The sequence below is a fragment of the Anneissia japonica genome, unplaced genomic scaffold (genome assembly GCF_011630105.1).
Source record: "Anneissia japonica isolate Jap-2015-1 unplaced genomic scaffold, ASM1163010v1 scaffold288256_len377385_cov191, whole genome shotgun sequence".
In the NCBI taxonomy this organism is placed as follows: Eukaryota; Metazoa; Echinodermata; class Crinoidea; order Comatulida; family Comatulidae; genus Anneissia; species Anneissia japonica.
In genome coordinates, this window is record NW_022721455.1 from 49,293 (window position 1) to 62,161 (window position 12,869).

Genomic DNA, 12,869 nt, shown 5'->3' on the forward strand with positions numbered 1-12,869 from the left:
GAATATGGTCCATATTTTTTTTTTATAGGTGAAACATAAGAACTATTTATGCAGCTACACTCTTGCCACAAAAACTACACTACGTAGCTGCTCCCGACGCTCTCGAGCAATCTTTCATTTCGTTTTGTTTCGTTTTTTTTAGTTTCAGTTTATTTTCCTTTGTCATTATAGGCCTATTATCATACAAAACAGTATAATTACAATAAATTGAAGGAGGCCCATATAGGTCATCGACACTTAAAAAAAGTAAGAAAACTACAAAAAATAATTTACAAGTTAAAAATTCGGAAAAGAAAATAAGTGTAAAAGTATAAATGGCAGATATACTCAAGACGAGATGTTCTGAATGTAAGAAGGTTTTTTTAAAAAATCGTTGGTCTCAAACGAAAATGAAAGTAGAGATATTGTCGCGTCATATCAATAAATTCAAGAATAAAATTGTACAGACTCTTAAGCTGGAGGCTTTCTATTTTCTAGGCTTGGCATTAGACAATAGTCAGCGATATCACAGATCTAGATTTTCCATACAATTGCTAATGAGAGTCACCCACGACTGTTGGCGATAGCTTGAAGCAATTTTACGGAAACCAAGTTTTATACTGCTCTTTTGAATACTTACAGATGTTGAAGTCTTGTAAGACCTTTGAAAACACCGTCTTCCAATGAAGATATATTGTTGTCCTGAAGATATCTAAACCAATAACAAGATAATGAGATAGTGAGAAGGGACACACACATACAGACAGCAGACACAAAGACAGACGTGCGCTGTTGCAATACCCTCGCCTCTCCTTTGGAGAGACGAGGGTAATCATAAGCCGGGAAGTTAGTGTTGCCATCGTTGCCATCGTTCCGGGTCTAGTCGTAGATATTTGTTATAGTTATGAAACCATATATTATATTTGCTTGGAAGAAGTAATGTCCATGTAATGTTGATACATTGAGGTGTCCCCGTCTAATCAATCAATCAATCAATCAATCAATCAATCAATCAATCAATTCATCAATCAATTTAGTGATTCATTCAATAGTCATAGTAGCTTTTCCATGATTCGTTTTGTTCTTAATTTGGTACTTTTTAAATGTGTGTTTTTAATATGCCTAGATTTAAAATTTGAATGTATTTTAAGGATTTTTATTGTGTTTGTTTAAAAAAGTGATAATGATGAATAATGATGAATAAAGTGTTATATATGTTGTAGAGTGCATTAATATTTTATACAAAGTTATAGAGTACCGGTACTATGTAAACTATAAAATATATTAAAGATACTATATAGAAAAGTACACTACTTGTATAGAGATTTTTATGTTCTGTACATATATTTGAACATTAGACCATAGACTTCATACTTTGTGAGGCTTGTGTAGAGGAGGTGAAGAAAATATGTGTTGGAGTATAGTGGAACGTTATAAATTGTTGATCAGTTTCAGGGGATATTCTCAAAAAGAAAAAAAATAGCGGTATAATTGGTAAAACGTTATAAAATATCTTACAGATTTTGGAGATTCTGCATATTTTCAAAATATTTAGGACGTATTGATCGAATGCCACTTGCCGAAACATCTCTGAAAAAAATATAATATAAGGTAGACATTTACAAAATTATTTGTTGTTTGTAAGATTTGTTGTTTGTAAGATCTTAAAATGTTGTTTTACAAAACAACATTTTAAGATCTTACATCTATGTAGAACGTGTACTTCACATACAATTATCTGCGCATGCGGCTACGTCAATTATCGTTTTATCGTTGCCATTTAGACCTACGCTGTGCAGAGGAAGCACGTCGATCTTGTAAACGGACTTGAACTCGTTCTGGGTTCATGTCGTCGCGCGAATTCGAAAGTTCGGATGTAATGTCTTTGCATAACCACAAAATAGATCATCATCAAGAGTACTGCCTAAATATTTGACCGAGTTAATTCTATCAATTTTAATATTATTAACCTTTTAGTAATTTCCTTCTAGTACCTATTATAACTAATGGCTTCTTTGGTATTTTTCATATCCCGAAAACAAAAAATGGTAAAGATAGATCAATTTTAAAACCAAGATCATTTAAAAAAAATATTACTGCAACCTCCATGCTGCAACGTTTGTCTAAACTTATCTATTGCGATGAATGTTCTTATCTTTTTAGCAGTTCTAAAATGCAACAGAGTCATTGTCAAATATAATATATATATATATATATATATATATATATATATATACATGAACATGTATATATATACACGCACATACATATACCCATTTCAAATACATGCACATACATTTTTTTTTTCTTAACTTAGCGTGAAATACACCCTTATCTTTCCTAGGAGTTTCACTCACCTTTATTTCTTTCTCTTTTTGTTACTTTTTATTTTTTACTCTGTTTTTTATGATATGCACCTGCATATTTACACGCATATACATACACGTATCACACCCATTATCGAATACATATACACATATACATTTTTCCTCAATTTCGTGGGAATTACACCTATTTGTTTTCTTAATTATATTTTATATCAATATAAATTTTGTTAAAAAATTGCACCTGTATAGTATGATTGTCCATCAACTTCTTGACTAATTTTTCAATGGTTTTTATCCACTTACACTTGAAATAAATAGAGAAAACTTGGAAAAGTGCCTTGACACAAGCAAAATTCACAGTGACGAGTCGAAGCATTAACCTACTCCAAAGATGAGAGCCGAATATCTAAAACCGCATCAACCGCTTTCTTGTTAACATATTCATTACATAACGCTTACCATTTGTATTCCTATATAATACGTAATATTATTGCCTCATTGAAATGGCATTATTGAAAAATAAATATTTGTGTAACCACTGAAATTATATGTATAATAGCTATGATTGTGGATAGTTTATTTCAACTGAGTATATTCAAGATTAATGATAGTGTAGGAGTTTTTATCTATTTATTTATTTATTTTTTTGCATTATGTTACTTACAATATTCCAATGAAATTCAGAGCACTTGTGTTTATAAAAAGGCGTTCATCGATGTATTCATTCGAGCCACGAGAAACAACTCTACTCAAGTTTCTGGAAATGAAAAACGTAATCATTATCATTGTTTAAATTAAAGATTAAATTTTCATTTTTTTTCCAATTCCAAATATTTGAAATTGGAAATTATGACCTTCCCCTGGGGACTCACGGCAGCCGCAGAGCGACGCTAGTACCAACCGACAAATAATGGATCCTCCCGTTTAAATATACATTTAAACTAGACACGATCACGACACGACAATGACATATCATCGCGTAGTTTGTATTCTTCAACACTGCGCGCATCTGTATTGTGCCGTTGTCGTGTCGTAATCGTGTCTAGTGTAAATGAAGCTTAATCATGAGTTGGGTTATTTGAGGAACAGAGCAATCTGACTGCAAGTAAAACTCGACGATAGCCTGGTTCGAACCGGGGTTTTCAGCGCAAGAAGCATGAACAACATCTCTCAGCCAAACGCTTTACTTAAATAAATATAAACATGTCAATTATCTATAAGCATTATACTTGCGCGATCGAATTTAGTTAATTACAATTATAATGAAATAAATTTATCAATTAATAATTTGCTGATAAATGGGACTGTCAACTTATACTACCACTTTAAGGATTATTAGCAGTAGTTTTACACCTGAAGAAGTTTTACACCTGAAGAAGTCCACTGCGTGGTCGAAAGCTTGTGATTAAATAAATTTGTCAGTCTGAAAAGTGCTGTTTGTCGTTCATTTAGTTTTACAAAGTTTCTTTTTATTACAATGAATCAATATTTTATATGATGTAGGCGTATATTAATAATGCAGCATACAAAAACAAGATGGAAGATATATTTTTTGATTGATTCTTAAACATGTAGCATATTAAACCTGGGTTTGTGATACTTCATTACAGAATAATATGCTAGTATTTTGATATTTAAGCATTTTAACGCGAATTTGGTGTGTTTTGGCGGCACTAAAATATTGTATCATTGCAGAAAAATAAAGGTTAACAGAATCCCAACAAATTGAAATTAGCATAATAATTACTCCATTAAAATGCTGCAATCTCACCACACAATCAATTTGAAAACACAATCAGAGTAATTTGTGGTAATTTGTAAAAATAACAAATATTTCATTTACTATGGTAGCCAGTAACCTGATTGACATACGAATAGTAATGTTCATGAGCGGAATGTAGAGAATATCTACAAAACATTTCTTTTGTTTGTTTTTATACTGTAACACACCTAAAATAGATCCTTGTCATTTGGATTTTAGGAAAAGAAGTTTTTTTTTTTCGAAGTGGAATGTACATCTTCTTTCAATCAATAAAAACATTGTACGAAGCTCATGTGTGCAATGAAACGAATATAACAAAAATTCAGGAATTAAACTATATTTTTATATGAAAAGTGATGCGAATAAAAATTACTGGGTTTTTTACCATTAAATAATGTGTCACGTGATATGAAATACATCAATCAAATGACAAAGATCTATTAAGGTTCTATTAACATTCATTCTTTAAGTATTAGCCAAAATACGATGGTAGACCGTCACAATGATTATACAACCGTTTTGAACTGAAATAAATGTTTATGCATACAAGAATCTTATTTCAGATGAGATAAAATTAGCCTTATCGGCAGTCCAATCAGTTCCAAAGCAAATAAACGAAAGTCCATCGCAGATGCATCCATCAGGACATGTTACATCTGAAATAAAATTTAAATATTAAACCTAGTAATTATGAAAACAATAAACGTAATAATTTTTTTTCATTCAAATTAAACAAATTTTAGAGAGGATATTTCATGGTATATATGTATAAATTAATAAAATTAGAGTTATTCCTCCACCATATCCCTGTATTATACTACAATTATTTTCACTGTCATTTTCCCATAAGCAGGCTTCCCTTGCCGCAGCACCTTCTTTCTCACAAATTTCACAGTTTTTTATTACATGAAATAAAGTAAAATTAAGCAGATTTAATTCCTTAAGTCTCGTAAAGTGGCAAGCATATATTAAATACTGGGTTTATTCACTCCATTCAAATACCTATAATAAAACATTATTATAGGCAGAAAGAAATCAAAAATTTAACCCAAAAAAAACACAGAGTACATGATTAAATTCGATTATTTAAAAATAATAATTTCAGTTAAAAAAAGAACACATCCAATTATGATTTTACAACTACAACAGAGAAACATTTACATTGACCATTTACATCATTTATACAAAAACAAAAATATGATTATGTAGTTTTAGGTGTGTAATTGAGGAACATTCTTGTATTGTACATTTGAGATTAACATAATTTTTTTGTGTATGTGTATTTTGAATAATAATAATATATAATAAATAAGATTCGTATTGCACTAATATCCATCTTAAAGAAATGCTCAAGGCGCTTAAGGAAAATCTCAACAAATGAGCTAGCCTACAAACTATCCAGAAGCATTACCGCTCCGTTTAGCAGCACGCTGAAGCCCCAGAGAGGAATGTGGTTCGAAAATCAGTAAATATATTTTAATGTTTTTAATACGATTAACTTAAAGGTAATTCTTTTCGAAATCTGTAGCCAATGAAGTTGCTAAAATACAGGTGTGATGTGTTCATATTTCTGTGTGGCAGTTATGACTCGGGTAGCTGTGTTCTGTAAAAGTTGAAGGCGATGAATAAGTGATGCTTAGATTCTAAAGGAGAGAATCACCCATATCTAAGCGACACGTGACAAAGGCATGAATAATCTGCTCTGTGTAGCCGATTTGAAAAGATAACTCCTGATTTTAATGATATTCTTGAGGTAGTATTATGAAGTGGCAGTGACACCAGCAGCATCATTTTTCATTGACTACATCCATATTACCAACATGTTGGACTGGTTCAATGACAAAATCAGCAACACTAACAGGCGGAGACTGACACATTAGCACCTGCTTGTAGGACCCCAACATAATAATTTCTGTTTTGATTAGTTAAGCTTCAAGAAACTGTTTCTCATCCAGAGTTTAAAGTCTGCAATACATCTTTCGATATACTTCATTGCAATATAAAATTGTTGTACTGGCTTGAAAGAACCAAAAATCCAAGTGTATGAGTAAATAATATAAACTTTGATCGACTGTGAGCCAAGAATTGAAACTCCGAGAAATTGAAAAGTCATAGACAAAAGGGTTTGTAACTGCATTACCAACACACACCATCTGGGGCCGTTTATCAAGATACGAACGACCGTCAACAAAATTTCTTAAGGGGAGGATGTCAATAAACCCTTGGATTTCTCCGATGGAGTCAAGGCAGGTGTCCTTATTCCCGAAACCATAAGTTTATTGAATTTTCTGACATTCAAACCCCCAGACCCTCGACACTTACGCGGTACAGTTCAATGGCGGTTTCGAATTTGTCCCAAGAACCGGAAACGATACTTGTCTGAACAGGAATGGCTACTGGCATTCGACGACTTCGCCACGGTTTACTAGGCTGCTAGTCAGGTCCCAGGTGTGAACCTGCCTTTTGGCCTTTTCAGAGCATCCCATTCATTTTCATCATTTTTGTTCCGCTTTGTTTTAATTTTATTTTCATACGTTCATGACGTGTAGTTGATAATGCGTTTCAATTAAACATTTTTGAATGCTAAATTTGAGCTTGATTTTTATATTCTCGTCTCTGTGTCAAATGGGAAAATTGAGGGCGTCCAAGATTTGAATTTTGACACTAGGCAAGGCAGGGTTTTCTTTCTCTCATTGATCTGATCTCAGAGAGAGAACACCCGCCTCAGCTCGTCGTAAGATTTTTGTCAGTCCCTCCCATCCCATTCTTTAACATGGAATTTTCAGAGCATTCCATTCTTTTTCATTTGTTCCGCTTTGTTTTAATTTGTTTTAATTTGATTTCGAAACACGTGCATGGCTTGTATTTGACAATGCGTTTCAATTAAACATTTTTAAATGCCAAATTTGAGTTTGATTTTTATTTACTCGTCTCTGTGTCAAAATAATATGTAAGACGAGTCAACAGAATGTGTTGATTAGTGGCATCAAAATTTGATGCATTTAATGCAACACTTATATCTAGTAGAAGTAATGTACAACCATTGCCTTTGTCCATGGTTTGCAGAATATCATTGCTGACCTTAACAGGAATAAAGTAGGATCAGCTTTAAAAAAACAAAAACAAAAACAAAAAAAGAACGAATTTGTTTAAGACTATCGTCAGCTTTGCAATGAGATAAGACCCCATCATTGAAAACTGTAAAGCTTGTAGAGAGCGTCTGTCACAGGCATTGAACTCAGAACCTTAGGATTGGAAGGTAAGCATCTTAACCACCAATTGTGTTCAACTACACTCAATGGAACTATTATTAATACTGTATTTCATTAGAAGACATGCATTATTATATTCATAGTAAAAATATTATTTTAACTTACTGCAGAAAAGTTCATCATCGCCACGTATGCAATCCTTGATACCATTGCAAATGTCGAATTGGGAAATACAGTTTGTGGCGTCTTGACATTTAAAATATCCGACACAATTATAATAGTCTTTACATCAGAGAAATAAAAAAAAAAACACAGGTTCAGTAAAACACCAATTGTTTGATCACAACTGCATCTTTCAGTATACGTCCATTATGGCATTCAATAGGCCTATATGTAAGGTGATTTTTAGCCTGAGAGAAAGCCTAGTATCTGCTCTGAACACTGAAAATATAAACAGTAGAATCTATCCTTTGGGACACAGATATTATGAGGCACTCTTTCGGCCAGAAAACGAAAAATAGGCCTATGTATTTTTTAACACTAGAGCCAACCTTATTCAGAGGACATCCCTATGAAGAGGACATTTCTTTAGCCCCAAGGGGTTTTACTGTATTTTTTGTAGCACTGTATGATTACTTTCTGCACCTGGACATTTATAGCAGTAATTGACCTTTCTGAGTATCAACCAAGCTAATAATACGAATAAGCGTTTGTCCCACTTACGCACATGTACTGTCTGACAAACGCACATGCGTATGTACGTTTACGTCATTGTTTTGTGGGACCTTAGCAACAGAGAATGAAAAATAATGTCATTGGCCAGTTCACTTGCCATCGTTAGACTTCCATCTATGCCAATTATTTTGTAAAGTTGTGTTTATAACAGATCAAGTATTTACCACAATATTGTTCATCTTCTCCATCATGACAATCGTTTATTCCGTCGCATCGGCTTTTGATCGGAATGCAGTATGAGTACGGACACTTATATGTATGAGCAGGACATGCAAATAAAACTGTGTGAAACATAGAATATACATTTAGGCCTATATAAATGCTCTGTCCACGCATACAATAGAAATAATGTTTATGTCCCCAGCAGCATGAGGCTATAGTGACACTGAAATGTAATATACGTGTTGTCCTCATCACTGGGTCCGTAATTGGCAAATTAAACGGATATAACGTAAATGTTTGCAATGCGCCCTGAAGAATATTACTAGTCACGCTACAATTAATGATACGCCGCAAAACCACGTAGCATACAATGCCACAAAAATGAACATGTTTGTTTGTGAGATTCCAAATAAATTCATTCAAATCATCAAATAAAATTCACTTTTTGTCAAAAATCTCTTCTGTTACGTTGTGCTGTTACGTTGTTGAAACGTATCAGATTCTTTTTCTGATACGTTCAGAGGTAAAGGCGTTTTATGGTTACAACTCAAGTTGAGGAGATCGATTGTTGGGATGAAATGCCATTAAATAGTGGGTTAGCCATGTTAGTCTGAACTATACCAACAGTAATGAGACATTTTTTAGTTTGCGCTCACGAGCCACCGGGATGAATAAAACAGCATCATCGAGTATTGCACAGCGTCTTTATTATAAAATAGTAAAAAATCTACGTACCACAATGATTTAGGTGACTGCGATCCTGACAGCCTCGAATTTTTCCAAATTCATCCATTTGAAGCTGACAAATGTATTGCTTGTCCGCACAAAGATGGTTACTGCATCGAATCTCGTTAACACCGCATGTTGATGTATCCATGTGAGCTGTTTCAATAATTGTTTAAATGTTAAAAGATTTTGTCTTATCAGTGATCATGGTAAAGTACTGTATATATATATATATATATATATATATATATATATATATAATATGTGTATAGCAGATAATATAGAAATTAACTATCACGGGATGGGCAGGTTTTGCAGGCACGTAGGCCTACATTACCTGGGCAAATAATTTTACATCAACAGACTGCCTTGCGGCCCAGTAGTCAGAGTTAGCCCTGTACCCACACGTGGTCAAGTATTGATAAAAGATGTCATGCGGTCTCGGAAGTTGTGGTGACTGCACGTTATATACTACAATGAGTATGCAAATAATCTAGCCCGGGTCCTCCACCGCCTACATATTAGTCTGGAAAACTATCTGTGAAGTAGGCCTATACTTCCTGTGATTCGTACAGAAGAACTTTATCGGTAATAGTCTTTGGGTGCAGTAGATCTTAAGCCTTACACATAGGCAACATACGGTACTACGGATACCTCGTGACATCCAACACCAAGCTTAATATAGCGAGGACATCTTCAGGGGTTTTGACAAACCCACTTCAGCAAAACCTCTTAAACTATTTTAAATAAACTACACTTACAAAAAATACTTTTTTTTCCATTAGAATTTGGCTTTTTACGATAATTTTAATTATTATCTTTATATTCAACTGAAAATGCTTTATATATTAAAGTTTACTAAAACACTCAAGCTCTATCCTCTGAACCCTAAGCCCAGGACACCACCTCAGTAGATGCTGGCCCTACGAGCCTGCAATAGTCAATTAGAAGACGGAAACTACATGTGGTGGCCGGTCGTTTGTGCGTATGTTGGTAAATTTGTGCAATAGGTACTCCGTATGATGTCAAATGGTGTGAGAAGGGAATGTGAGTAGTCCTATTATGGTGAAAAAATACTTACAACACGTTAACATTGATTCGTCTTTTCCATCATGACAGTCTTGTTTTCCGTCACAAATGTGGTTTTCAGGAACACACTTTCCATCACTACATCGCAAATATGAATCGCTACACTTTCCTGATATAAAAAAATCCACCAAATAATTCTATCAATAAAGTTCTATATGTTGAATTTTCGAGCAGTCCAAGCAGTACATTCTAACGGTGTCTGTGTAATATAGCCTTATTCAGTAGCAGTGGCGTATCCAAGGGGGCGTGGGGGGGCGCACGCCCCCCCCCCCCCCCCCCCCCCCACTAGGCTTATGCTTATGCTTATGCTGTCACGGTTAACGTGTATTTAGGAATCTAAGAAGCAATATTTTTCAGTGGGCGTGGCCACGGAAAATAAATTCCACGCCCCCTCATATTTTGGTCGCGCCCGCCCCCCCATTTTAATAATGCTAGATACGCCACTGTTCAGTAGGATTAAAATGAGTCCGAACTTGAAAATTATAATATTTTGATTTTTATCATTACCTACCGCACTTTAACTCGTCTGTTTTATCAATGCAATCTGGTATACGATTACACCTCAGTAAGGATTCCAAACAACGACCATTGTCACATTCATGATCGGATTTTCCACATTCAGGAAATACTGAAAATTTAAATTTAACTCATAAAATTTACGATAAGCCAATCGTGACATCACTTTACTCACCAACGTAATTTGTTGATCCCGAGCGGGAAGCGATTTTTTTTTCCGTACGAAACATTTGCATGAAATTTCACTCGGGCCATCTCGGATGGACTCGAGTGAGTACGACACGAGGAACAAGATCAGACACTTCGCAATGTCGTGACGCTCGAGTTTTACTGACGCTCGAGTTTTACTATTACAGTACTGTATTGCTCTTTCTATGTTTACCTACGGTAGGCCTATGAAATCTCACGGACTTATGGGATGTACGTGTGTAACTAACTGTGACCTTCTTGGATGTTATTTGGTGATCCGCTAACGTTAGCGGATCACCTATTGTTATTGTCAGGATCATCATCATCATCTTCATCTTTTTGGTGATCCGCTACACTAGCGGATCACCTATTGTTATTGTACGGAATCATCATCTTCATCTTCTTTTTTTGGTGATCCGCTAACGTTAGCGGATCACCTATTGTTATTGTCAGGATCATCATCTTTTTTTGGTGATCCGCTACACTACCGGATCACCTCTTGTTATTGTCAGGATCAACATCTTTTTTTTCTTATTCTTCTTTCTTTCTCCCATTTTCTGTTCGCACGATATCTCAAAAAAATGCCACGAGTTACGCACAATCGCCTGTCTCTTATACACATCTAGATGTGTATAAGAGACAGTATTTAATTGATCATTATGGACTAAAAGACTAATAAACCCACTAATTTACCAATATCGAAAGTATTTCAGCGCCTGGTCTACAAGTAACTCTTGGACCACGTTTATCCTTACATTGCTACAGAACAACATGGCTTTATACCCGGTAGATCGTGTGAGACCAATTTGATAACGCTTAACTGCATATAAAGCCATAGAAAAAAGTAAACCGGCTGCTTGGGCTGATGTGAAGAAATTGCCAAATTCTTACACCACCTGAAAAATTTACTATAGTATATACACATTGTTAATTACTCCATCCCTTGATTCTTGTTCAGTTATCTACAATTCAATATCTCAGACTCATGCTACTAGAATATTGTTTGAACTCCAAGTCGTTACCTTGATTCTAATTTTATTTTCATGTACGTGTGCGCAAGCTTCGTATTATGATAATCATTTGTTAAAAGTTCAGTATTATTGTGTTAATGTTTGTAATAATGGTTTTTTCGTCGTGTTGTGCTTTCTTATAATAATTTAGTTCAAATGTTTCCCAATATCGATATTTTTAATTGTAATAAACATAACCTTTAATGTAATTTTCAATAGTTAATGTGTGCAAATGAATTTTAATGTAATTTATGTATTTGCAATCTTTACACATATCATATATATCATATTGTATTTTTATGGTGACCCTGTTTTTGGTGTTTTGACTTGGGTCTTGAATAAATAATTGAAATAAATAAAAATATAAATTCTAGAATATAGTTATATAAAAAAAGTTTTAATGTTTTGCAACTTTGTCCAGGTTTCATAGGAACACGTCACACACATGTTATAATAATAGTAATAGTACGGTAATTATAATAAACTTACTACAATTAATTTCATCAGAATTGTCGGGACAGTCTGGCTTATGATCGCAATAGAATGAATATGATATGCAGTGACCGGAAGCACATGTAAAACTAGTAGCTGGGCAATTCAGTTGAGAGTCTTCAGCTGAAAAGTAGTACCGTAGTAAAAAAAAATATAAGATAGTATAGTACATACTCCAACTATCTAAATGCACGCCTTCGTATCGGGATTGTTGGCGTGCATTTCGATACTTGGAGTATTGTACTATTTTATCTGAGATTAAATCAGTTTTTACAAATGTATGGGCGAACAGGGGTGGCGCCATAATTTGCCCGACGGGGGTGGGGGTGGGGGGTTAAGGCGAGGTCCCCGACGTGGGACCGATGCCCCCGACGAAAGCAATGTGGGCGTGGTCGAGCTTCGATTGAAAGGTTTCGAAAGTGGTCCGAAGGCGAAGCCCCCGAAAATTTTAACAATTTAGGGGTTTTAAAGTCTTATTTAATCGATTTTGGAGTCTACTAATATGTAGAAAATACATATAATTTTTTTCGTCCCCGACGAATTGTACTTTTTCTCCCTGACGGGAGGAGGGGGAAAGCTCTCCTCGCTGGCGCCACCCCTGTGGGCGAATGTCAGCGGCGGTTAAGGCAGGGGCCCGTAACCTACAGCCATAATATCGGCGCTGGATATA

The 12,869-nt window shown here is 34.7% G+C and overlaps 1 protein-coding gene across 1 annotated transcript in view; it reads right to left on the reverse strand.

Annotated features, from left to right (window-relative positions):
- LOC117111558 overlaps positions 1-12,869 on the reverse strand; it is a 29,497-nt gene that overhangs the window by 970 nt on the left and 15,658 nt on the right. Inside the window, exons 13-22 of the mRNA XM_033254497.1 lie at positions 12,197-12,322; positions 10,504-10,620; positions 9,985-10,101; positions 8,913-9,059; positions 8,180-8,296; positions 7,446-7,562; positions 4,616-4,724; positions 2,971-3,063; positions 1,498-1,569; positions 620-691 (exon numbers count right to left, since the gene is read on the reverse strand). Of these exons, the coding sequence (XP_033110388.1) occupies positions 620-691; positions 1,498-1,569; positions 2,971-3,063; positions 4,616-4,724; positions 7,446-7,562; positions 8,180-8,296; positions 8,913-9,059; positions 9,985-10,101; positions 10,504-10,620; positions 12,197-12,322 (1,087 nt within the window). The remainder of the gene's footprint in view (positions 1-619; positions 692-1,497; positions 1,570-2,970; positions 3,064-4,615; positions 4,725-7,445; positions 7,563-8,179; positions 8,297-8,912; positions 9,060-9,984; positions 10,102-10,503; positions 10,621-12,196; positions 12,323-12,869) is intronic.